Source organism: Pseudophryne corroboree, chromosome 10, assembly GCF_028390025.1.
Source record: "Pseudophryne corroboree isolate aPseCor3 chromosome 10, aPseCor3.hap2, whole genome shotgun sequence".
In the NCBI taxonomy this organism is placed as follows: domain Eukaryota; kingdom Metazoa; phylum Chordata; class Amphibia; order Anura; family Myobatrachidae; genus Pseudophryne; species Pseudophryne corroboree.
In genome coordinates this window covers 40513373-40539658 of record NC_086453.1, presented here as the reverse complement: position 1 = coordinate 40539658, position 26286 = coordinate 40513373, and the positions used below count along the sequence as shown (strand labels likewise).

Genomic DNA, 26286 nt, shown 5'->3' with positions numbered 1-26286 from the left:
CTTGTGGATGGAGCCCTTCATTCGCTTTGCCAGTACTCAAGGGTGGTCAACCTGTTGAAATCAGAGCACTACATTTTGGCCACCGTGCTCGATCCTGGGTTTAAAGCCTACGTTGTATCTCTCTTTCCGGCAGACACAAGTGTGCAGAGGTGCAAAGACCTGCTGGTGAGTAAATTGTCAACTCAAACGGAACGGAACCCGTCAACAGCTCTTCCTTCAATTTCTCCCACCACTGGGGCTGCAAGGAAAAGGATAAGATTTCCTAGCCCACCCGCTGGTGGTGATGCAGGGCAGTCAGAAGCGAAAGCTGACATTTGGTCCGGACTGAAGGACCTGCCAATGATTACTGACATGTCTACTGTCACTGCATATGATTCTGTCACCTTTGAAAGAATGGTGGTGGATTATATGAGTGACAGCATCCAAGTAGGCACGTCAGACAGTCCGTATGTATACTGGCAGGAAAAAGAGGCAATTTGGATGCCCTTGCACAAACTGGCTTATTTACCTAAGTTGCCCCCCCCCCCCCTCCAGTGTGTACTCCGAAAGAGTGTTTAGTGCAGCCGGTAACCTTGTCAGCGATCGGCGTAGGAGGTTACTTCCAGAAAATGTGGAGAAGATGATGTTCATCAAAATAAATAATAAATTCCTCCAGGAAGACCTTGACCAGCAATTGTCTCCAGAAAGTACACAGGGACCTGTGATGGTGGATTCCAGTGGGGACGAATTAATACTCTGTGAGGAGGGGGATGTACACAGTGAAAGGTGTGAGGAATCGGAGGATGAGGATGAGGTGGACATCTTGCCTCTGTAGAGCCAGTTTGTGCAAGGAGAGATTGATTGCTTTTTTTTTTGGTGGGGTCCCAAACTAACCAGTCATTTCAGCCACAGTCGTGTGGCAGACCCTGTCGCTGAAATGATGGGTTTGTTAAAGTGTGCATGTCCTGTTTATACAACATAAAGGTGGGTGGGAGGGCCCAAGGACAATTCCATCTTGCACATCTTTTTCTTCTTTGCATCATGTGCTGTTTGGGGACTATTTTTTTAAAGTGCCATACTGTTAGGATCTCCTGCTCTGTGCTGCCACGTCGCCATGGCAACCGGGAGGCAAGTGTTAGCGAAGTAACCTGAGCGCAGCTGATACTCCGGTCCAGGTTTTTACTGTGTAGTGGTTACAGGCTCTGTGCACGGCAGGGAATCCGGCGCTGGTTTTGTGCTCACAGTCTGTGAGGTCTGAGTGGGGCGTGGACAGCACCTGCTATATAAACCATCCTCTCAGGCTAGGCAAATGCTGCTGAATCTTTGTTTGTTAGTCAGTTCCAGAGAGTTAGCTAGTACTGTGTGACTTTGTATTTACTTGTTGCTTACTGCGAATAGGCCTTGGGATTCGGTACTTCATTCTGCCAATCCGGACCTAGCAGTAAGACTGGAGTCAGTTGTTTGACCTGCTGGGGTTCTTTTGCTATTCTGTGAACCCAGCAGGTTTGCGGCTGTACTCTCAGACCTGCTTGCTTAATCCTCCCTCACTGTGCAGGGCGTCCAGGTGTCAGTTTAGTGGCAGTAAGCTGAACCTGTGCCCTGCAAGTGGGGGTTAGGATTGTGGATACTCTCCTTGTGTCTATATTTCTATCTCTGACCAAGGAGTTTATTCCCACACCCGTTGGTAACCCTTTGGGGTTTTTTCTGTTGCTCTTAGCAACATCATTTCAGGTGCTCCACATGTTAAATCACTACACATCGCTTCATTGTCCGCTCTATTCCATCTGAGCATTCCTGACACTAGGGAGACACCCAATTCCTGAGCCTTTGGGCTTCTCCGTTCACTTTGTGTTTATTAGTTATTCCATCACCTCCTCTGTATGTTATGTTATACTGTCTGTGAGTTTGTTTGCTTCGCTTCCCTCTCTGTTCATACACCGGTATACTCCTGTTAGCACTGGTGTGCGTAACAAATACTGTCTGACACTTCCGTATATGTCCAGTGGTACTGACATATAATTTCAGTGATATTGCCGTATAATTCCAGTGATGTTGCTGTATAATTCCAGTGGGAATTGTTTGTGTCGCTTGGCTTAATCATACAGCTACCTCGGTGCAACTTTTAGGCCTAAAAACAATGGCCCTCATTCCGAGTTGTTCGCTCGCAAGCTGCTTTTAGCAGCTTTGCACACGCTAAGCCGCCGCCTACTGGGAGTGAATCTTAGCTTATCAAAATTGCGAACGAAAGATTAGCAGAATTGCGAATAGACACTTCTTAGCAGTTTCTGAGTAGCTCCACACTTACTCGGCATTTGCGATCAGTTCAGTCAGTTTCGTTCCTGGTTTGACATCACAAACACACCCAGCGTTCGCCCAGACACTCCTCCGTTTCTCCAGCCACTCCCGCGTTTTCCCCAGAAACGGTAGCGTTTTTTTACACACTCCCATAAAACGGCCAGTTTCCGCCCAGAAACACCCACTTCCTGTCAATCACATTACGATCACCAGAACGAAGAAAAAGCCTCGTAATGCCGTGAGTAAAATACCTAACTGTATAGCAAATTTACTTGGCGCAGTCGCACTGCGGACATTGCGCATGCGCATTAGCGACTAATCGCTCCGTTGCGGAAAAAAAATAACGAGCGATCAACTCGGAATGACCACCTTTGTTAGCAATTGGGCAAAACCATGTGCACTGCAGGGGAGGCAGATATAACATGTGCAGAGAGAGTTAGATTTGGGTGGGTTATTTTGTTTCTGTGCAGGGTAAATACTGGCTGCTTTATCTTTACACTGCAATTTAGATTGCAGATTGAACACACCACACCCAAATCTAACTCTCTCTGCACATGTTATATCTGCCCCCCTGCAGTGCACATGGTTTTGCTCAACTGCTAACAAAGGCCCTCATTACGAGTTGATCGCTAGCTGCTTTCGTTCGCAGCGCAGCGATTAGGCAAAAAAACGCCAGTACTGCGCATGCGTATGCGGTACAATGCGCACGTGCGTCGTACTATTACAATGAACGATGTCGTTTCACACAAGGTCTAGCGAAGCTTTTCAGTCGCACTGCTGACTGCAGAGTGATTGACAGGAAGTGGGTGTTTCTGGGTGGCAACTGACCGTTTTCAGGGAGTGAGTGAAAAAACGCAGGCGTGCCAGATAAAAACGCAGGTGTGACTGGTGAAACGTAAGCGTGGCTGGCCAAACGCAGGGCGTGTTTGTGACGTAAAAACAGGAACTAAATAGTCTGCAGTGATCGCAAGCTAGGAGTAGATCTGGAGCTACTCTGAAGCTGCACAAAATTATTTTGTAGCCGCTGTGCGATCCTTTCGTTCGCACTTCTGCTAAGCTAAGATACACTCCCAGAGGGCGGCGGCTTAGCGTTTGCACGGCTGCTAAAAGCAGCCAGCGAGTGAACAACTCGGAATGAGGGCCAAAGTTCCTGCTGCGATCCACTCAGAATTACCCCCATTGTGAGGTGTGAGGTGTTCAGAATAGACTGGAAATGAGTGAAAATTAATGTTATTGAGGTTAATAATACCGTAGGATCAAAATGACCCCCAAATTCTGTGATTTTATCTGTTTTTATGTTTTTTTCAAAAATCATCCAGATCCAAAACCAAAACACGAAAGTGGAATTAGAACCAAAACCAAAACACAAAACATGAAAAGTGCCAGCCGCACATCTCTACTTTAAATGTAAGCAACCAGCTTCCTCTTCTCACTGCAGCACGATCACTTACAGCCCGGAAGCTTTCTGCCCTGATCAGTCTATTTTAGCTACAGTAAGTACATGAGACATTTTAAATATATGTTTTTAAAAGTTACAAATCAATACCACAATGTAAAGCACACATGCCTTTCTGGCCTTACTGTCCTTTAATAAAGCCCTGATCTATTTTTGTTGTACCTATTTGTCTTATTTAATAAATGGCAATCACGATAAAAAAAATAAAAATCCTCAATTATTATTTTATAACAAATATTTACTCTAACAAATAAAAACCCTTTTGATTTCATGCTATGGCCCAGATTTATCAAGCCTTGGAGCGTGATAAATTGCATGGTGATAAATTACCAGCCAATCAGCTCCTAACTGCCATGTTACAGGCTGTGTTTGAAAAATGACAGGAGCTGATTGGTTGGTACTTTATCACCGTGTAATCTATCACTCTCCAAGGCTTGATAAATCTGGGCCTATTTACTAAATATCTCCGTCGTTAATTTCTCACTCACCGTTCTTTCTTTTCCGTATACAAAGCACGAGGAGGAGGATCAAAGCGATGAGCAGTATTGCGCCCAGTATTGAGCCAATCACAATCCCAGCTATGGCGCCGGCAGTCAGTGAAGCAGGTTTAGCTGAGTCTGCAAAGCGTAGAGGAAGAAATGAGATGCAGACGACACAGATCTATCCTGTGTGATGTCCTGGTGAAACGCGTAAGGTCTATCTGTATTATAAACACAAAGAGATCTCTTACAGGTTAATAAAAATACAGTTTAGATAATTATTCGGATTACCGAGTGATATTATTATTCTAAGAGTCAGGGCGGCATCCGGTGAGCAGAAGGAAAAACATAGAGTTCATACACGATTTTGAAATAAATCAAACATTCATCCAATATATGTTAATGTTATCTAGTTTTTCATGTTTCTTAGCTCTTTGGTTTACTGTAGTTAGCCAGAGATTTACACCAACTGCAAATCAGGTGTTAGGTGTATACTTCCAATTTATACATCTGATCATTTGTTTGTTTGGTGGCATAAATAATAAATATACAGATTTCCGTACTGCCCTTTGCTTACCAAACTGTGCCCGTGTCTAGACTTGTGCACATTTTGCAGCCTCTTATGCATGGAGAGGCGGACAATCACAACACACACTTTCCGACTTCTCCAAGTTCCTCTCTGGGAGTTCCCAGGAGATGGTGGTCGCGGCGGGCAGAACGGAATGGGGCCCCGCAAATTGCAGCATCACAGTGTGTAAATAAATGAATGCAGAGGTTCCCAAACTCAGTTCTCAAGGCACCCTAACAGTCCAGGTTTTAACTTAAGTATATCCATGCTTGGCCGCAGGTGACTTAATTGGTACCTCATTCCATTTGATTTAACCATCTGTGCCGAGCAATGGATATCTTGAAAACCTGGACTGTTAGGGTGCCTTGAGGACCGAGCTTGGGAACCAATGGTTCAATGCAAATATCATATATAGCATTAATATCATCAAGCTACATCTCTATGCTATTTTTGGGTATATATATATATATATATATATATATATATATACTGCTCAAAAAAATAAAGGGAACACTAAAATAACACATCCTAGATCTGAATGAATGAAATATTCTTATTAAATACTTTGTTCTTTACATAGTTGAATGTGCTGACAACAAAATCTCACAAAAAATAAGATTTTAAACCTACCGGTCAATCTTTTTCTCCTAGTCCGTAGAGGATGCTGGGGACTCCGTAAGGACCATGGGGTATAGACGGGCTCCGCAGGAGACATGGGCACTCTAAAGACCTTTTATGGGCGTGAACTGGCTCCTCCCTCTATGCCCCTCCTCCAGACCTCATTTATAGAACTGTGCCCAGAGGAGACGGACAGTACGAGGAAAGGATTTTTGTTAATCTAAGGGCGAGATATATACCAGCCCACACCATACACACCGTACAACATGGTATATACTAAACCAGTTAACAGCATGAACAAAACAGTATCAGCCAGAGACTGATCGCAACTGTAACATAACCCTTATGTAAGCAACAACTATATACAAGCCTTGCAGAATTTGTCCGCACTGGGACGGGCGCCCAGCATCCTCTACGGACTAGGAGAAAATAAGAATTTACTTACCGATAATTCTATTTCTCATAGTCCGTAGTGGATGCTGGGAACTCCGTAAGGACCATGGGGAATAGCGGCTCCGCAGGAGACTGGGCACAAAAAGTAAAGCTTTAGGACTACCTGGTGTGTACTGGCTCCTCCCCCTATGACCCTCCTCCAAGCCCCAGTTAGGATACTGTGCCCGGACGAGCGTACACAATAAGGAAGGATTTATGAATCCCGGGTAAGACTCATACCAGCCACACCGATCACACCGTACAACCTGTGATCTGAATCCAGTTAACAGCATGATAACAGAGGAGCCTCTGGAAAGATGGCTCACAACCACAATAACCCGATTTTTGTAACAATAACTATGTACAAGTATTGCAGACAATCCGCACTTGGGATGGGCGCCCAGCATCCACTACGGACTATGAGAAATAGAATTATCGGTAAGTAAATTCTTATTTTCTCTGACGTCCTAGTGGATGCTGGGAACTCCGTAAGGACCATGGGGATTATACCAAAGCTCCCAAACGGGCGGGAGAGTGCGGATGACTCTGCAGCACCGAATGAGAGAACTCCAGGTCCTCCTCAGCCAGGGTATCAAATTTGTAGAATTTAGCAAACGTGTTTGCCCCTGACCAAGTAGCTGCTCGGCAAAGTTGTAAAGCCGAGACCCCTCGGGCAGCCGCCCAAGATGAGCCCCTTTCCGTGTGGAATGGGCTTTTACAGATTTTGGCTGTGGCAGGCCTGCCACAGAATGTGCAAGCTGAATTGTGCTACAAATCCAACGAACAATAGTCTGCTTAGAAGCAGGAGCACCCAGCTTGTTGGGTGCATACAGGATAAACAGCGAGTCAGATTTTCTGACTCCAGTCGTCCTGGAAACATATATTTTCAGGGCCCTGACTACGTCCAGCAACTTGGAGTCCTCCAAGTCCCTAGTAGCCGCAGGTACCACAATAGGCTGGTTCACGTGAAACGCTGAAAACACCTTAGGGAGAAATTGAGGATGAGTCCTCAATTCCGCCCTGTCTGGAAGATCAGATAAGGGCCTTTACAGGATAAAGCCCCCAATTCTGACACGCGCCTGGCCGAGGCCAGGGCCAACAACATGACCACTTTCCATGTGAGATATTTTAACTCCACAGACTCAAATGGTTCAAACCAATGTGACTTTAGGAACCCCAAAACTACATTGAGATCCCAAGGTGCCACTGGAGGCACAAAAGGAGGCTGTATATGCAGTACCCCTTTTACAAAACGTCTGAACTTCAGGAACTGAAGTTAGTTCTTTCTGGAAGAAAATTGACAGGGCCGAAATTTGAACCTTAATGGACCCCAATTTTAGGCACATAGACACTCCTGTTTACAGGAAATGCAGGAATCGACCTAGTTGAAAATTCCTCCATCGGGGCCTTACTGGCCTCGCACCCCGCAACATATTTTCGCCAAATGCGGTGATAATGCTTTGCGGTTACATCCTTCCTGGCTTGATCAGGGTAGGGATGACTTCATCCGGAATGCCTTTTTCCTTCAGGATCCGGCGTTCAACCGCCCTGCCGTTAAACGCAGCCACGGTAAGTCTCGGAAGAGACAGGGTCCTTGCTGGAGCAGGTCCCTTCTTAGAGGTAGAGGCCACGGGTCCTCCGTGAGCATCTCTTGAAGTTCCGGGTACCAAGTCCTTCTTGGCCAATCCGGAGCCACGAGTATAGTTCTTACTCCCCTCCGTCTTATAATTCTCAGTACTTTTGGTATGAGAGGAAGAGGAGGGAACACATACACTGACTGGTACACCCACGGTGTTACCAGAGCGTCCACAGCTATTGCCTGAGGGTCCCTTGACCTGGCGCAATACCTGTCCAATTTTTTGTTTAGGCGGGACGCCATCATGTCCACCTTTGGTTTTTCCCAATGGTTTACAATCATGTGGAAGACTTCTGGGTGAAGTCCCCACTCTCCCGGGTGGAGGCCGTGCCTGCTGAGGAAGTCTGCTTCCCAGTTGTCCACTCCCGGAATGAATACTGCTGACAGTGCTATCCCATGATTTTCCGCCCAGCGAAGAATCCTTGCAGCTTCTGCCATTGACTGCTTCTTGTGCCACCCTGTCTGTTTACATGGGTGACTGCCGTGATGTTGTCCGACTGGATCAACACCGGCTGACCTTGAAGCAGAGGTCTTGCTAAGCTGAGAGCATTGTAAATGGCCCTTAGCTCCAGGATATTTATGTGAAATTATGTCTTCAGGCTTGACCATAAGCCCTGGAAATTTTTTCCCTGTGTGACTGCTCCCCAGCCTCGCAGGCTGGCATTCGTGGTCACCAGGACCCAGTCCTGAATGCCGAATCTGCGGCCCTCTACAAGATGAGCACTCTGCAACCACCACAGGAGGGGCACCCTTGTCCTTGGTGACCGGGTTATCCGCTGATGCATCTTAAGATGCGACCCGGACCATTTGTCCAGCAGGTCCCACTGGAAAGTTCTTGCGTGGAATCTGCCGAATGGCTTTGCTTCGTAGGAAGCTACCATTTTTCCCAGAACCCTTGTGCATTGATGCACTGAGACTTGGCTCGGTTTTAGGAGGTTCCTGACTAGCTCGGATAACTCCCTGGCTCTCTCCTCCGGGAGAAACACCTTTTTCTGAACTGTGTCCAGAATCATCCCTAGGAACAGAAGACAAGTCGTCGGAACCAGCTGCGATTTTGGAATATTGAGAATCCAATCGTGCTGTCGCAACACTACCTGAGATAGTGCTACACCGACCTCCAACTGTTCCCAGGATCTTACCCTTATCAGGAGATCGTCCAAGTAAGGGATAACTAAAACTCCCTTCCTTCGAAGGAGTATCATCATTTCGGCCATTACCTTGGTAAAGACCCGGGGTGCCGTGGACCATCCAAACGGCAGCGTCTGAAACTGATAGTGACAGTTTTGTACCACAAACCTGAGGTACCCTTGGTGAGAAGGGTAAATTTGGACATGAAGGTAAGCATCCTTGATGTCCAGAGACACCATGTAGTCCCCTTCTCTTGAATTTGAACCTCTGTATGTAAGTGTTCAAAGATTTGAGATTTAAAATCGGTCTCACCGAGCCGTCCGGCTTCGGTACCACAACAGTGTGGAGTAATACCCCTTTCCCTGTTGCAGGAGGGGTACCTTAATTATCACCTGCTGGGAATACAGCTTGTGAATGGCTTCCAACACTGCCTCCCTGTCTGCTTGTAAAGCCCCAGCGTCATGCTGAGGGCTTGGCAGAGGCGGGAGAGGGCTTCTGTTCCTGGGAACTGGCTGATTTCTGCAGCCGTTTCCCTCTCCCTCTGTCACGGGGCAGAAATGAGGAACCTTTTGCCCACGTGCCCTTATGGGAACGAAAGGACTGCGCCTGATAATACGGCGTCTTCTTATGTTGAGAGGCGACCTGGGGTAAAAACGTGGATTTCCCAGCTGTTGCCGTGGCAACCAGGTCTGAAAGACCGACCCCAAATAACTCCTCCCCTTTATAAGGCAATACTTCCATATGCCATTTGGAATCCGCATCACCTGACCACTGTCGTGTCCATAACCCTCTTCTGGCAGAAATGGACTGCGCACTTACTCTTGATGCCAGTCGGCAAATATCCCGCTGTGCATCACCCATATATAGAAATGCATCTTTTAAATGCTCTACAGGCAATAATATACTGTCCCTATCTAGGGTATCAATATTTTCAGTCAGGGAATCCGACCACGCCAACCCAGCACTGCACATCCAGGCTGAGGCGATTGCTGGTCGCAGTATAACACCAGTATGTGTGTAAATACATTTTAGGATACCCTCCTGCTTTCTATCAGCAGGATCCTTAAGGGCGGCCATCTCAGGAGAGGGTAGAGCCCTTGTTTTGACAAGCGTGTGAGCGCTTTATCCCCCCTAGGGGGTGTTTCCCAACGCACCCTAACCTCTGGCGGGAAAGGATATATGCCAATAACTTTTTAGAAATTATCAGTTTTTTTATCGGGGGAAACCCACGCTTCATCACACACCTCATTTAATTTCTCAGATTCAGGAAAACTACAGGTAGTTTTTCCTCACTGAACATAATACCCCTATTGGTGGTACTCGTATTATCAGAAATGTGTAAAACATTTTCCATTGCCTCAATCATGTAACGTGTGGCCCTACTGGAAGTCATATTTGTCTCTTCACCGTCGACACTGGAGTCAGTATCCGTGTCGGCGTCTGTATTTGCCATCTGAGGTAACGGGCGCTTTAGAGCCCCTGACGGCCTATGAGACGTCTGGACAGGCACAAGCTGAGTAGCCGGCTGTCTCATGTCAATCACTGTCTTTTGTAAAGAGCTGACACTGTCATGTAATTCCTTCCAGCAGTTCATCCACTCAGGTGTCGACCCCCTAGGGGGTGACATCCCTATTACAGGCAATTTGCTCCTCCACATCATTTTCCTCCTCATACATGTCGACACAAACGTACCGACACACAGCACACACACAGGGAATGCTCTGATAGAGGACAGGACCCCACTAGCCCTTTGGGGAGACAGAGGGAGAGTTTGCCAGCACACACCAGAGCGCTATATATATACAGGGATAACCTTATATAAGTGTTTTTCCCCTTATAGCTGCTGTATTGTTTATACTGCGCCTAATTAGTGCCCCCCTCTCTTTTTTAACCCTTTCTGTAGTGTAGTGACTGCAGGGGAGAGCCAGGGAGCTTCCCTCCAACGGAGCTGTGAGGGAAAATGGCGCCAGTGTGCTGAGGAGATAGGCTCCGCCCCTTTCTCGGCGGCCTTTTCTCCCGTTTTTCAGTGTAATCTGGCAGGGGTTAAAATTCATCCATATAGCCCTGGGGGCTATATGTGATGTATTTTCGCCAGCCAAGGTGTTTTTATTGCTGCTCAGGGCGCCCCCCCCTAGCGCCCTGCACCCTCAGTGACCGAAGTGTGAAGTGTGCTGAGTAGCAATGGCGCACAGCTGCAGTGCTGTGCGCTACCTTGGTGAAGACAGGATGTCTTCTGCCGCCGATTTTCCGGACCTCTTCTTGCTTCTGGCTCTGAAAGGGGGCCGGCGGCGCGGCTCTGGGACCGGACTCCATGGCTGGGCCTGTGTTCGATCCCTCTGGAGCTAATGGTGTCCAGTAGCCTAAGAAGCCCAATCCACTCTGCACGCAGGTGAGTTCGCTTCTTCTCCCCTTAGTCCCTCGATGCAGTGAGCCTGTTGCCAGCAGGTCTCACTGAAAATAAAAAACCTAAAACTAAACTTTTCACTAAGCAGCTCAGGAGAGCCCCTAGTGTGCACCCTTCTCGTTCGGGCACAAAAATCTAACTGGGGCTTGGAGGAGGGTCATAGGGGGAGGAGCCAGTGCACACCAGGTAGTCCTAAAGCTTTACTTTTTGTGCCCAGTCTCCTGCGGAGCCGCTATTCCCCATGGTCCTTACGGAGTTCCCAACATCCACTAGGACGTCAGAGAAAAAGATTTACCGGTAGGTTTAAAATCTTATTTTCTCTTACGTCCTAGAGGATGCTGGGGACTCCGTAAGGACCATGGGATTTATACCAAAGCTCCAGACCAGGCGGGGAGAGTGCGGATGACTCTGCAGCACCGATTGAGCAAACATGAGGTCCTCATCAGCCAGGGTATCAAACTTGTAGAACTTTGCAAAAGTGTTTGAACCCGACCAAGCAGCTGCTCGGCAAAGCTGTAATGCCGAGACGCCTCGGGCAGCCGCCCAAGAAGAGCCCACCTTCCTAGTGGGATGGGCCTTTACCGAATTTGGTAACGGGAATCCAGCCGTAGAATGAGCTTGCTGAATCGTGTTACAGATCCAGCGCGCAATGGTCTGTTTAGAAGCAGGAGCGCCAACCTTGTTGGCTGCATACAGGACAAACAGTGCCTCTGTTTTCCTGACCCGAGCCGTTCTGGCTATATAAATTTTTAAGGCCCTGACTACATCAAGGGGCTTGGAATCCTCCAAGGCACCCGTAGCCACTGGCACCACAATAGGTTGGTTCATGTGAAACGACGAAACCACTTTAGGCAGAAATTGAGGACAAGTCCTCAACTCTGCTCAATCCGCATGGAAAATCAGATAGGGGCTCTTGTGAGACAAAGCCGCCAATTCGGACACCCGCCTTGCAGACGCCAAGGCCAACAACATGACCACTTTCCAAGTGAGAAACTTCAATTCAACTGTTTGAAGAGGTTCAAACCAGTGCGATTTAAGGGACTGTAACACCACGTTAAGGTCCCACGGTGCCACTGGGGGCACAAAAGGAGGTTGGATGTGCAACACTCCCTTTACAAAAGTCTGGACTTCTGGGAGAGAAGCCAATTCCTTCTGAAAGAATATAGATAAGGCCGAAATCTGCACCTTAATGGAGCCTAACTTTAGGCCCATATCCACACCAGTCTGTAGAAAATGGAGAAAACGACCCAGCTGAAAATCTTCCGTAGGAGCATTCTTGGCTTCACACCAAGACACATATTTCCTCCAGATACGGTGATAATGCTTCGCCGTTACCTCCTTCCTAGCTTTAATTAGAGTAGGGATGACTTCACCCGGAATACCTTTCCTAGCTAGGATTTGGTGTACAACCGCCATGCCGTCAAACGTAACCGCGGTAAGTCTTGGAACACACAGGGCCCCTGTTGTAATAGGTCCTCCCTGGGAGGAAGAGGCCACGGATCTTCTGTGAGCATTTCCCGAAGATCTGAATACCAGGCCCTTCGAGGCCAATCTGGAACAATGAGTATTGTCTGCACTCTTGTTTGTCTTATGATTCTCAATATTTTTGAGATGAGTGGAAGTGGAGGGAACACATAGACCGACTGAAACACCCACGGTGTCACTAGGGCGTCCACCGCCACTGCCTGAGGGTCCCTCGACCTGGAACAATACGTCCGAAGCTTTCTGTTGAGGCGTGATGCCATCATGTCTATTTGAGGGAGTCCCCAACAACTTGTCACCTCTGCAAATACTTCTTGATGAAGTCCCCTCCTGGTGGCTTCTGCCATTGCTGCTCTGCTCCTTGTCCCGCCCTGGCGGTTTACATGCGCCACGGCTGTGACGTTGTCTGACTGGATCAGAACGGGTAGGTTGTGAAGAAGATTCTCCGCCTGTTGCAGGCCATTGTATATGGCCCTTAATTCCAGCACATTGATGTGTAGACAAGCCTCCTGGCTTGACCATACTCCCTGAAATTTTTTTCCTTATGTGACTGCTCCCCATCCTCGGAGGCTCGCGTCCGTGGTTACAAGAACCCAATCTTGAATGCAGAACCTGCGACCCTCGAGAAGGTGAGCACTCTAGAGCCACCACAGGAGAGAGACCCTGGCCCTGGGGGACAGGCGTATCCTCCGATGCATCTGTAGATGGGACCCTGACCACTTGTACAGAAGGTCCCACTGAAAGGTTCTTGCATGGAACCTGCCGAATGGAATGGCCTCGTAGGCCGCCACCATCTTTCCCAACACTCGAGTGCATTGATGAACTGACACTCTTTTTGGTTTCAGCAGGTCCTTGACCATGCTCTGGAGTTCCTGGGTCTTTTCCATTGGGAGAAAAACCCTCTGTTTTTCCGTGTCCAGAATCATGCCCAAAAACGACAGCCGAGTTGTCGGAACCAACTGCGACTTTGGTAGATTTAGAATCCAACAATTTAGCGGGAGAAGATGCTCGTATAAGCGCTCAATAGTAGGTAAATGAATAATACATTCCTTATATATCCACAATAATGTTCCTTAATCCTTCTTTCTTCAATATTATGGTTGAAATTGATTCCGCTCCAGTCCGATGTATGAAAAACAGAGAGAATACAAAATGTGTAGAAATGCTTAAAGTCTATTTCGATACATATAGCCCACTGGACCCACGGAGAGGGAATTTTTGAGAATCTGTGGTTCGTACCCAACTCACAATAGAGTATCATAAACTGTACATGTAGCAGTTTCTTTATCCTAGACCTCGTATACCCTTCACCAGAGGATCCCGACTCTCAATACTTTATCCCAGAATTTATACCAAATAATAATATCACATGGGGCATCAACCAGACGTTTTATGTGAAAAAATGCGTACCCAACTCACTTGAGAGAAGGGAGGAGACAAGCCTCAAAAGGTTTCTTTGACTCGGGCCCAATAACGGCTCCACCAGTATTTCCTGCTCTTCAATCACTCCTTTTATTCCTCCCAAAGTTCTCAAATCTCGTGAGTATGTGGAAAGAGAATAACATACAATGTGTAGAGCTGTTTTGTGGCCGTGTGTTGGTCAACCCTCAAACTCCCAAACGGAAACGAAGGAAGTATATAGGGCGTACCCTGACTCACAGTACGGAACCACACCACATGTGCAAAGCGATTTCTTTACAACAGAACCCAGTAGGCCTCCACCAAAGTGTGTATAAAAGGAGTGAGTACCCAACTCACTTCTAAACAATGGGTTATCAAGAGAGACACGCTTTTTTGTAACTGTTCTCTTGATCTTGCTTTTATCAGGAGATCGTCCAAGTATGGGATAATTGTGACTTCCTGCTTGCGCAGGAGCACCATCATTTCTGCCATTACCGTGGTGAAAATTCTCGGGGCCGTGGAAAGCCCAAACGGCAACGTCTGAAACTGGTAATGACAATCCTGTACAGCGAATCTCAGGTACACCTGATGAGGAGGATATATGGGGACATGAAGGTATGCATCCTTTATGTCTAGTGACACCATAAAATCCCCCCCTTCCAGGCTGAAGATCACTGCCCGGAGAGATTCCATCTTGAATTTGAACCTCTTCAAATATAGGTTTAGGGATTTTAGATTCAGAATTGGTCTGACCGAGCCATTCGGCTTCGGGACCACAAATAGGGTTGAATAAAACCCCTTCCCCTGCTGCACTAGGGGAACCTTGATAATCACTTGCTGTTGACACAGCTTTTGTATGGCAGCTGAAACTATTGCCCTCTCTGGGGGAGAAGCTGGCAAGGCCGATTTGAAAAATCAATGTGGAGGCACATCTTCGAACTCCAGTCTGTAGCCTTGGGATACAATTCCGACTACCCAAGGATCCAAATCCGACTGAACCCAGACCTGGCTGAAGAGTTGAAGACGTGCCCCTACCGGTGCGGACTCCCGCAGCGGAGCCCCAGCGTCATGCGGTGGATTTGGTAGAGGCCGGGGAGGACTTTTGCTCCTGGGAACTAGCCGTAGCTGGTGTTCTTTTCCCTCTATCTCTACCTCTGGCGAGGAAAGACGAGCCACACCCCCTTCTGAACTTATGAGACCGAAAAGACTGCATCTGATATTGAGGTGTTTTCTTTTGCTGTGGGGGAACGTAAGGCAAAAAAGAAGACTTACCCGCGGTAGCTGTGGAAACCAGGTCCGCGAGGCCGTCCCCAAATAACACTTCACCCTTGTAAGGCAAAGCCTCCATATGTCTCTTTGAGTCAGCATCACCAGTCCATTGACGGTTCCACAGGGACCTTCTAGCAGAAACTGCCATGGCATTTGCTCTTGAACCCAAAAGCCCAATATCTCTCGCAGCTTCCCTCATATATAATGCTGCATCTTTCATGTGACCCAAGGTCAACAAAATGTTATCTTTATTTAGGGTATCAATGTCAGATGACAAGTTATCTGCCCAAGCTGCAATTGCGCTACCCACCCATGCCGACGCTACTGCAGGTCTGAGCAGAGCTCCCGTAGTCGCATAAATTGATTTTAAGGTCGTTTCCTGCCTGTGATCCGCAGGATCCTTTAGGGTTGCCGTGTCCGGCGACAGTAGGGCCACCTTCTTGGACAAGCGCGTTAAGGCCTTGTCCACCGTTGGCGAGGATTCCCACCGTAACCTGTCCTTTGAGGGGAAAGGATACGCCATAATAATTCTCTTGGGAACCTGCAGTCTCTTGTCTGGAGTTTCCCAAGCTTTTTCAAATAAAGCGTTCAGCTCATGAGATGGGGAAAACATCACCTCAGGTTTCTTTTCCTTAAACATGCAGACCCTTGTGTCAGGGACAGAGGGGTCCTCTGTGATATGCAAAACATTTTTTATTGCAATAATCATATATTGAATACTCCTGGCCACCCTTGGGTGCAACCTTGCATCATCATAGTCGACACTGGAGTCGGAATTCGTGTCGGTATCAGTGTCTGCTATTTGGGTAAAGGGACGTTTATGGGACCCTGAAGGGTCTTGTGACACAGTAAAAGCCATGGATTGACTCCCTGCTTTGTCTTTGGACTCAGCTTTGTCCAATCTCTTATGTAATAAAGCCACATTAGCATTCAGAACATTCCACATGTCCACCCAATCAGGTGTCGGCTGTGCCGACGGAGACACCACCATCTGCTCCGCTTCAGACATGTCGACACACACGTACTGACACCCCCACACACACTGGGATATATGGATATGGGAACAGGCCCACAATAAGGCCCTTTGGAGAGACAGAGAGAGAGTATGCCAGCACACACCCAGCGCCACCGGACACTGGAATAAAATCCCAGTCAAATCCTACGTTCTGAAACAAAGTCCCAGACCTGTACAGCGCTTTTATAATAAACTTTTGCACCAAATAAACGTGCCCCCCCCCCTCGTTTTTGCCCCCTGTTACTTGTACAGCAGGGGAAGAGTCCGGGAGCAGCTTCTCTGCAGCATGCTGTGGAGAAAATGGCGCTGGTTAGTGCTGAAGGATCAAGCTCCGCCCCCTCGTCGGCGGGCTTCGGTCCCGCTATTATTCTTTATACTGGCGGGGTTTTTAATATATACTGCCTCCGCAGTATCTAGATATCTGCCAGTCTGAATCTGAGGCCATAATTGCTGCCCAGGGCGCCCCCCCCTGCGCCCTGCACCCTTGCTGTACCTTGTGTGTGTGTGTGTGTGTGTGTGTGGGAGCAATGGCGCGCAGCGCGACCGCTGCGCGGTACCTCATGAAGATCTGAAGTCTTCTGCCGCCTTTGAAGTCTTCTTGCTTCCTATACTCACCCGGCTTCTATCTTCCGGCGCTGTGAGGAGGACGGCGGCGCGGCTCTGGGACGAACAGCAAGGACGACACCTGTGTTCCGACCCTCTGGAGCTAATGGTGTCCAGTAGCCTAAGAAGCAGAGCCCATCAGTCCAGGAAAGTGGGTCTGCTTCTCTCCCCTCAGTCCCACGAAGCAGGGAGCCTGTTGCCAGCAGTGCTCCCTGAAAATAAAAAACCTAACAAAAGTCTTTTCTAGAGAAACTCAGTAGAGCTTCACTAGTGTGCATCCAGTCTCCTCTGGGCACAGGATCTAACTGAGGTCTGGAGGAGGGGCATAGAGGGAGGAGCCAGTTCACGCCCATAAAAGGTCTTTAGAGTGCCCATGTCTCCTGCGGAGCCCGTCTATACCCCATGGTCCTTACGGAGTCCCCAGCATCCTCTAGGACGTAAGAGGAATTATCAATGGAAATCAAATTTATTAACCCATGGAGGTCTGGATTTGGAGTCACACTCAAAATTAAAGTGGAAAAACACACTACAGGCTGATCCAACTTTGATGTAATGTCCTTAAAACAAGTCAAAATGAGGCTCAATAGTGTGTGTGGCCTCCACGTGCCTGTATGACCTCCCTACAATGCCTGGGCATGCTCCTGATGAGGTGGCGGATGGTCTCCTGAGGGATCTCCACCCAGACCTGGACTAAAGCATCCGCCAACTCCTGGACAGTCTGTGGTGCAACGTGGCGTTGGTGGATGGAGCGAGACATGATGTCCCAGATGTGCTCAATTGGATTCAGGTCTGGGGAACGGGCGGGCCAGTCCATAGCATCAATGCCTTTGTCTTTCAGGAACTGCTGACACATTCCAGCCACATGAGGTCTAGCATTGTCTTGCATTAGGAGGAACCCAGGGCCAACCGCACCAGCATATGGTCTCACAAGGGGTCTGAGGATCTAATGGCAGTCAGGCTACCTCTGGCGAGCACATGGAGGGCTGTGCGGCCCCCCAAAGAAATGCCACCCCACACCATTACTGACCCACTGCCAAACCGGTCATGCTGGAGGATGTTGCAGGCAGCAGAACGTTCGCCTTGGCGTCTCCAGACTCTGTCACGTCTGTCACATGTGCTCAGTGAGAACCTGCTTACATCTGTGAAGAGCACAGGGCGCCAGTGGCGAATTTGCCAATCTTGGTGTTCTCTGGCAAATGCCAAACGTCCTGCACGGTGTTGGGCTGTAAGCACAACCCCCACCTGTGGACGTCGGGCCCTCATACCACCCTCATGGAGTCTGTTTCTGATCGTTTGAGTAGACACATGCACATTTGTGGCTTGCTGGAGGTCATTTTGCAGGGCTCTGGCAGTGCTCCTCCTGTTCCTCCTTGCACAAAGGTGGAGGTAGCGGTCCTGCTGCTGGGTTGTTGCCCTCCACGGCCTCCTCCACGTCTCCTGATGTACTGGCCTGTCTCCTGGTAGCGCCTCCATGCTCTGGACACTACGCTGACACAGCAAACCTTCTTGCCACAGCTCGCATTGATGTGCCATCCTGGATGAGCTGCACTACCTGAGCCACTTGTGTGGGTTGTAGACTCCGTCTCATGCTACCACTAGAGTGAAAGCACCGCCAGCTTTCAAAAGTGACCAAAACATCAGCCAGAAAGCATAGGAGCTGAGAAGTGGTCTGTGGTCACCACCTGCAGAACAACTCCTTTATTGGGGGTGTCTTGCTAATTGCCTATAATTTCCACCTGTTGTCTATTCCATTTGCACAACAGCATGTGAAATTGATTGTCAATCAGTGTTGCTTCCTAAGTGGACAGTTTGATTTCACAGAAGTGTGATTGACTTGGAGTTACATTGTGTTGTTTAAGTGTTCCCTTTATTTTTTTGAGCAGTGTGTATATATATATATATATATATATATATATATATTCGTACATGTGACGCAGAAATAGCTTTCTTGATCTGGAATTTCACCTGATGCCTATCTACACTATCTTTGAGTCATAGAAAGCATCACAGGGCGAGATGCAGCACTGACGAAAATGCGGCCAAACTTCCAAAAATGCTGTTTCCGGAGGTTCGGCCGTGAACTGCATATGCACCAAGCCCCGGAATGTGACAGAATCCGGGGCTTGGATGTGGTGGACACTGCCATCTTTAGATGGTGTTGTCCTATAGAAACCTATGGGCTTCTATCGCTCAACCCCTTCTGAGAGGGATCCAACAGGACCCTCCCAGCAGCCCCTTCGGCACGTGTGTCACTCGATGCATGCGCAGTTAGGACGCTGGGTCACAAACCCAGAAGTCCTATCATCGCAAAGGACAGCTCTTCTAGCAAGAGCTGTCCTTTGTGTTTTTCTTCATGCATTCGGCGTTGGTAAACGCAGATATGCATTCGGAGAGTGGCAGGAGGCATCGCAAGCAAAATGCAACGCTTGCTGCATCCCGCCCACTGCCTTAAATGAGGCCCATGGATGGAATGCATCAAACCTCATTTAGCAGTCAATCCTCCGAAAATGCTTTTCACATACGCACCGTGCGCTGGAATGGGATGTATGGCGTTACCCGATAGAAGCCTATGGGCATCCTGAGAGCTGTCCTTTGCTGAAGTCTTCATGTATGCAATGAGTGGTGGGATTTATCCCTTTAAAAAATGCTTAAGCTGAGAATTATCCCCAAAGCTCAGTTTTGTTCCAAAATCTAAACCTCATCTGCGGAACTAGTCTAGCAATTGTTATACAGGGAATCGTCTGAGTACAGAGATAGGGCGAATTGCTTACTTACTGGCAGAGCCGTAACTACGTGTGTGCCAGGTGTGCCTGGCACACAGCGCAGTTGCCCTGAGGCCGCAACGGCCAGCGGCTTGTAATGAGTCAAACTGACTCATTACAAGCCGCCTGTGCTGTGCTGTGTGTGCCGCGCTGGAGAAGAGGGGAGGAGCAGCTCCGGAGGCAGCGGAGAAGGAGGAGGAGGAGGGAGGGGGACTGGAGCCGCAGCAGCGCTATGTAATTGGTAGTGGCGTCGCTGCAGCAGTCCCTCTCCTTCTGCATTGGCTGCCCGGCGCTGCTGTGAATGCTGGAATGCGCTTCCCTCATCCCAGCAATCACAGCGGCGGTGGGCAGCCAATGCGGAAGGAGAGGGACAGCTGCAGCGGCGCCACCAACAATTACACTACGCTGCTGCGGCTCCAGTCCCCCTCCCTCCTCCTCCTTCTCCCCTGCCCGGGATCTGCTGCGTGAAGCCTGCACCGAGGAGCCTGAGCCAGCGGGGAGAGATGGTAAGTATCTATCTATCTATCTGTCTGTCAAAAAGGGGGACTGGCTGCCGTAATGTGTAAAAAGGGGACGCTGTCTGCCGTAATGTGTAAAAAGGGGGATTAGGTCTGCCGTAATGTGTAAAAAGGGGACACTGTCTGCTGTACAGTGTAAAAAGGGGGATGCTGTCTGCCGTAATGTGTAAAAAGGGGACGCTGTCTGCCGTAATGTGTAAAAAAGGGGACTGTCTGCTGTAATGTGTAATAAGGGGGAATGGCTGCCGTAATGTGTAAAAAGGGGGACTGGCTGCCGGAATGTGTAAAAGGGGGACGCTGTCTGCCGTAATGTGTAAAAGGGGCTCTACCTGGTGTAGTGGCGCTACTGTGCGGTGTAATTTGAATAATGGAGACTACTGTGCACCGTAGTATGAATTGGTATTATTTTGTGGCCACACCCCTTCCCTATGAAGCCACACCCCTATATATTTTTTGCGCGCCTACAGCGCGCACTGCCCCTGTCTTGCATGGGGGGGGGGGCGCCAATGCCATTTCTTGCACACAGCGCTGAAATGCCCAGTTACGGCACTGCTTACTGGCAACACACTGTCTGTGGCAATGTACAGAAGTGAAAGAAGCTGTAGCATCCCCGCCTAGGACATCAGAGGTCCAAAAGATGCTCCTACATGCAGGAAATCCTGTTAGGGCCAAGTGGGCATTAAGCGGCCCTGGATTACTGTAACCTATTTTATGTGCGTTCTTTCAAGCATCTTACCCAGGGCCCCATTGCGTCTTACTAAACCTCTGCCTAAATGTGGAATCCCATCAATAGCACTTTGGGGATCAGGGGTAAAGGATATTCCACCCAAAAGGAAATAGTCAGTTTTGGGCCATTTATGAAAGCACAGAATGTTCCGGTTCTTCTCAGGCATCCCACACATTATATGTAGGTAGGTTATATTCCATGTTTTCTCAAACAGAGATATCCTGAAAACATGGCCTGTTGGGAAAACATGTTAGTCACAGAAGGATCAGACGTCACAATAACCATATTCGTAATTATTCCCGGTCATGTAACCCTCCCAGCAGTGGTCTGCCAGCTCTCACTGGTCCAACAACAGCTATGCTCACTGCACTCACATGAAACATTGAGTACGTAGAATGTGTAATCCCAGGAGACTGGATTAGATACGTTGCAGCTATAGTTTCCTGCGGATGTCATGTTTGGGTGGTTTATCTGTAGGGTCTGGTTCCCATTCAACAAAACGTAGCTGTCGTTATAACCCACAGATTGTCCATCTTTCTCCCATGTCACCATCTGAATCCCACTGGAGGCATTACAGGTCAGGTTAACAAGGGGAGTGCCCTCATTCACTGCTTGGGGTGACTGAACCACTGTTACGTTCGTTACTGCATCTGGGAAAGAGAGAGAAGAAAGAAGTGAGACAAGCGAGTCTGCTGATTCTAGATCTGTTTGTCTTGTGTCATCAAGTCCCTACACCATGCACGTAATGAGAGTTTGTGGTTTAAGCCAGCATATCACTGTGTGACCAAACACGACTTCATTTTAAAAACAAAAGAGATTTAAACCTAAACTTGTACATGAAACAATGTAAGTAAGGAGTGACCTGATGAAATCTACAGTGAAACGCGTAGTGTTGCATTACTTGTTGAGAGTAGCACAGAGTAAACGGGCCTACACATCTATTGTGCAACTATTAAAGCCGTAATAGCGCCACTTTTGCAAGCTCGCACCCTGTTGCATTTTTGTTTAAAGCCAATGGCCCACGTTGACAGAAATAATTGCTAGCAATAAATCAGAGCCATGTAAATTGATTTTTAATGATATAATTTATATGTCAATAAAGAAAATCAATCTGCATACATTGTGGGATACACTTATCATTGCTGTCTTGTACTTACCATAGAATGTGACTGGAAAATTCCGGGTCACATACGGCTCCCCACCTATATTCGCAGTGACAGTGTAATTCCCCGCATTGGATTTGGAAGTGTTGGTTACAAGTAGTGAACCATTACCAATGATCTGTATATTGTTTAAGAATGAGATACTAGATCCAGTGTTAAACCAGGATGCCACTAATAAGGTATTGAAAGTCCAGGAAATTGTTACAACATTAGGGGAATTATAAGAGATTATTAAAGTAATGTTGTCACCAGTGAGGAAGCTGTCAGTAGATGGGCTTGATATAACTGTCGTCGCTCCTTCTCCTCTACCTGTAACACATAACAATTCATCAATATTAGCACAAATAGGGAATACTTCACTCAGTGCCGTCACTAGGCGTTTTAGCACTGTGTGCAAGAAACGGCATTGGCGCCCCCCTTATGCAAGATAGGGGCAGTGCGCGCCGCAGGCGCATGAAAAATATATAGGGGCGTGGCTTTGTGGGGAAGGGGCGTGGCCATAAAATAATAACAATTCATACTACGGTGCACAGTAGTCTCCATTATTCAAATTACGCTGCACAGTAGTGCCACTACACCAGGTAGAGCCCCTTTTACACATTACGGCAGACAGCGTCCCCTTTTTACACATTACAGTAGACAGTGTCCCCTTTTTACACATTACGGCAGACAGCGTCCCCTTTTTACACATTACGGCAGACAGTCCCCCTTTTTACACATTACAGCAGGCAGCGCTCCCTTTTTACACATTACGGCAGACAGCATCCCCTTTTTTACACATTACGGCAGACAGCGTCCCCCTTCTTACACATTACGGTAGACAGCATCCCCCTTATTACACATTACGGCAGACAGCGTACCCCTTATTACACATTAAGGCAGACAGCGTCCCCCTTTTTACACATTATGGCAGACAGCGTCCCCCTTATTACACATTACGGCAGCCAGTCCCCCTTTTTACACATTACGGCAGACAGCGTCCCCCTTATTACACATTATGGCAGACAGCGTCCCCCTTATTACACATTACGGCAGACAGCGTCCTCCTTATTACACATTACGGCAGCCAGCGTCCCCCTTTTTACACATTACGGCAGACAGCATCCCCCTTTTTACACATTACGGCAGCCAGTCCCCCTTTTTACACATTGTGGCAGACAGAATAGAGAGAGAGATAGAGAGAGATACTTACCATCTCTCCCCGCTGGCAGTCAGGCTCCTCGTGCTGGCAGATCCCTCGGTGCAGGCAGGGGAGAAGGAGGAGGAGGGAGGGGGACTGGAGCCGCAGCAGCGCTTTGTAATTGGTAGTGGCGCCGCTGCAGCTGTCCCCTCTCCTTCCGCATTGGCTGCCCGCCGCTGTGAATGCTGGGATGAGGGAACTGCATACCAGCATTCACAGCAGCGCCGGGCAGCCAATACGGAAGGAGAGGGGATTGCAGCAGCGGCGCTACTACCAATGACATAGCGCTGCTGCGGCTCCAGTCCCCCTCCCTCCTCCTCCTCCCCTGCCTCCGGCGCTGCTGCTCTCCTCCAGCGCGGCGCACGGCACAGAACAGGCGGCATGTAATGAGTCAATTTGACTCATTACAAGCCGCTGGCCGTGCACCCTCAGGGCAACTGCGCTGTGTGCCAGGCACACCTGGCACACAAGTAGTTACGGCTCTGACTTCACTTTGCTTACATCAGGTCTATGTGGTTCTGTCACAACTGTTGAGAATCACACAGCAAGAGCCGCCCAGCATGATAAAAGTCCACCCAGCGCCAAATCAGCCACCCACCAATGCGATCACAATTCTGAGTATGCATCAGCAGAAATGTGTGCGAACGCAAAAAAAATATCAACAGTTGCGGATGTCCCAGGGCTGCTCAGAATACTGAGAATACAATCGCACCAGCGCCATGTTTTTAGTCAGACGGGTTTCCGTGTGTGTGTGTATGTACATATATATGTATGATATATATATATATATATATATATATATATATAATATAGATATATAATTACATATATATATATATATATATATATATATATATATATAGCACACAAATTCATACATACATACACACATACATACATATATACATACACAAGCACGCAAACTTCATATACAGTATACATACTGTATATGTTATACATACCAGGCACCAGGGCCTGGGAGGCAGGAGCAGACTAGCGGCAGTCACTGTGAGGATGGAGGGAGATGCTACGGCTGAGCATGCGCAGCCAGCAGCTCCCCCTGGACATCCTCTATGCAGAGAGCTACTGTACGTAGCTCTCTGCTGCAGGAGCAGTTCCGTGATCGTGATTCCGGTTGCGATCGCGGCTTTTACTTAGACGGAGACACTGCTGTCTCCGTCTCAAAAATACAAAGTTTGGCTCATCAGGGGGGGTTTCCAGGTACTCAGAAACTCCCCCTGCATGTGCCACTGGCTGCGATCGCATTTCGGACTTCGCGCACGTGCGATGCTTTTGCAGTCTGTCGATAATCGCCCGATTTACAATTTTGCAACTGAAGATGAATAAGGCCCATAGTCCATAGATTGTTCACCTTTGTCTTTCCTTACTGATTGGGACGGCTGCCAAATGGGCAGAAAGGGTTGCGAAGCAAGTCCTTGTTATTTATGTCCTGCATAGAACAGCAGTGTTTTAGAGGTCACTGGGATGCTCTTTGTATAGTATAGCAGTCAATAGCATGGCCGCAACTAGGGGGGAGCTAAGGGGGCACGTGACCCGGGCGCCAGATCAAAGGGGGCTCTGACAGAACTGCCGCAAGTGACAGCATGCAATGCTGAACGGCGCCGGATCAAAGGGGGTGCTGACAGTGCTGCCACGAGTGGCACCGGCGCCATCCCCACTCCGCCAGCGACAGCTGATCTGCATCTGCCTGACAGGCAGGAGGCTCCCGGCTGCTCTGGCTGCAATTACATGTCAATCAAAAGCAGCGTCCGCGCTGCCTCCTCTTTATGCTTCCCGGCCATCGCTGTCATAGCCACGATCCGGCATGTAGTGGGTGGAACGAGTGGATGTGCTACTAAGAAGTCTGCTAGAATGCTGATTGGTGAATAGTACCAATCACAGTGATGAGAGGGCTACACGCTGATTGGTGGATGGCTTGTGCTATTCACCAATCAGAGGGCAGTAAGATGAAGAGCTCAAGGCAGGCCGCTGGAGAGCTCGACTGCAGAAAGGGTGAGTTATGTGATTGGGTCGTCCCATAGATCTGAGGTCTGATTAACATTGTGAAAAGAATTACATTCAGTTGTTATTGGGGTGTTGATCTGACTATACAGGGCACATCCTTGCTTTGTGGAACTAAATAACTTTGCTTGAGGGTTTAAATAGGGGATCAACAGGCACAGAGAGAAGTGTGTGTGTTGGAGCCGTTCAGTGTAACCCAGTGTGTGTGCTGGAGCAGTGCAGTGTAACCCAGTGTGTGTGCTGGAGCAGTGCAGTGTAACCCAGTCTGTGTGCGCTGGAGCAGTGCATTGTAACCCAGTGTGTGTGCTGGAGCAGTGCATTGTAACCCAGTGTGTGTGCTGGAGCAGTGCAGTGTAACCCAGTGTGTGTGCTGGAGCAGTGCAGTGTAACCCAGTGTGTGTGCTGGAGCAGTGCAGTGTAACCCAGTGTGTGTGCTGGAGCAGTGCAGTGTAACCCAGTGTGTGTGCTGGAGCAGTGCAGTGTAACCCAGTGTGTGTGCTGGAGCAGTGCAGTGTAACCCAGTGTGTGTGCTGGAGCAGTGCAGTGTAACCCAGTGTGTGTGCTGGAGCAGTGCAGTGTAACCCAGTTTGTGTATGTACTGGAGCAGTGCAGTGTAACCCAGTGTGTGTGCTGGAGCAGTGCAGTGTAACCCAGTGTGTGTGCTGGAGCAGTGCAGTGTAACCCAGTGTGTGTGCTGGAGCAGTGCAGTGTAACCCAGTGTGTGTGCTGGAGCAGTGCAGTGTAACCCAGTGTGTGTGCTGGAGCAGTGCAGTGTAACCCAGTTTGTGTATGTACTGGAGCAGTGCAGTGTAACCCAGTGTGTGTGCTGGAGCAGTGCAGTGTAACCCAGTGTGTGTGCTGGAGCAGTGCAGTGTAACCCAGTGTGTGTGTTGGAGCCGTTCAGTGTAACCCAGTTTGTGTATGTACTGGAGCAGTGCAGTGTAACCCAGTGTGTGTGCTGGAGCAGTGCAGTGTAACCCAGTCTGTGTGCGCTGGAGCAGTGCATTGTAACCCAGTGTGTGTGCTGGAGCAGTGCAGTGTAACCCAGTGTGTGTGCTGGAGCAGTGCAGTGTAACCCAGTGTGTGTGCTGGAGCAGTGCAGTGTAACCCAGTGTGTGTGCTGGAGCAGTGCAGTGTAACCCAGTCTGT

The 26286-nt window shown here is 48.6% G+C and overlaps 1 protein-coding gene across 1 annotated transcript in view; it reads right to left on the bottom strand.

Moving 5' to 3' along the window:
- The window catches only part of LOC134966980 (carcinoembryonic antigen-related cell adhesion molecule 1-like), a 63604-nt gene that overhangs the window by 21035 nt on the left and 16283 nt on the right, over nt 1–26286 (bottom strand). The window contains exons 2-4 of the mRNA XM_063943986.1: nt 21930–22244; nt 21147–21422; nt 4219–4347 (exon numbers count right to left, since the gene is read on the bottom strand). Coding sequence (XP_063800056.1) covers nt 4219–4347; nt 21147–21422; nt 21930–22244 — 720 coding nt within the window. The remainder of the gene's footprint in view (nt 1–4218; nt 4348–21146; nt 21423–21929; nt 22245–26286) is intronic.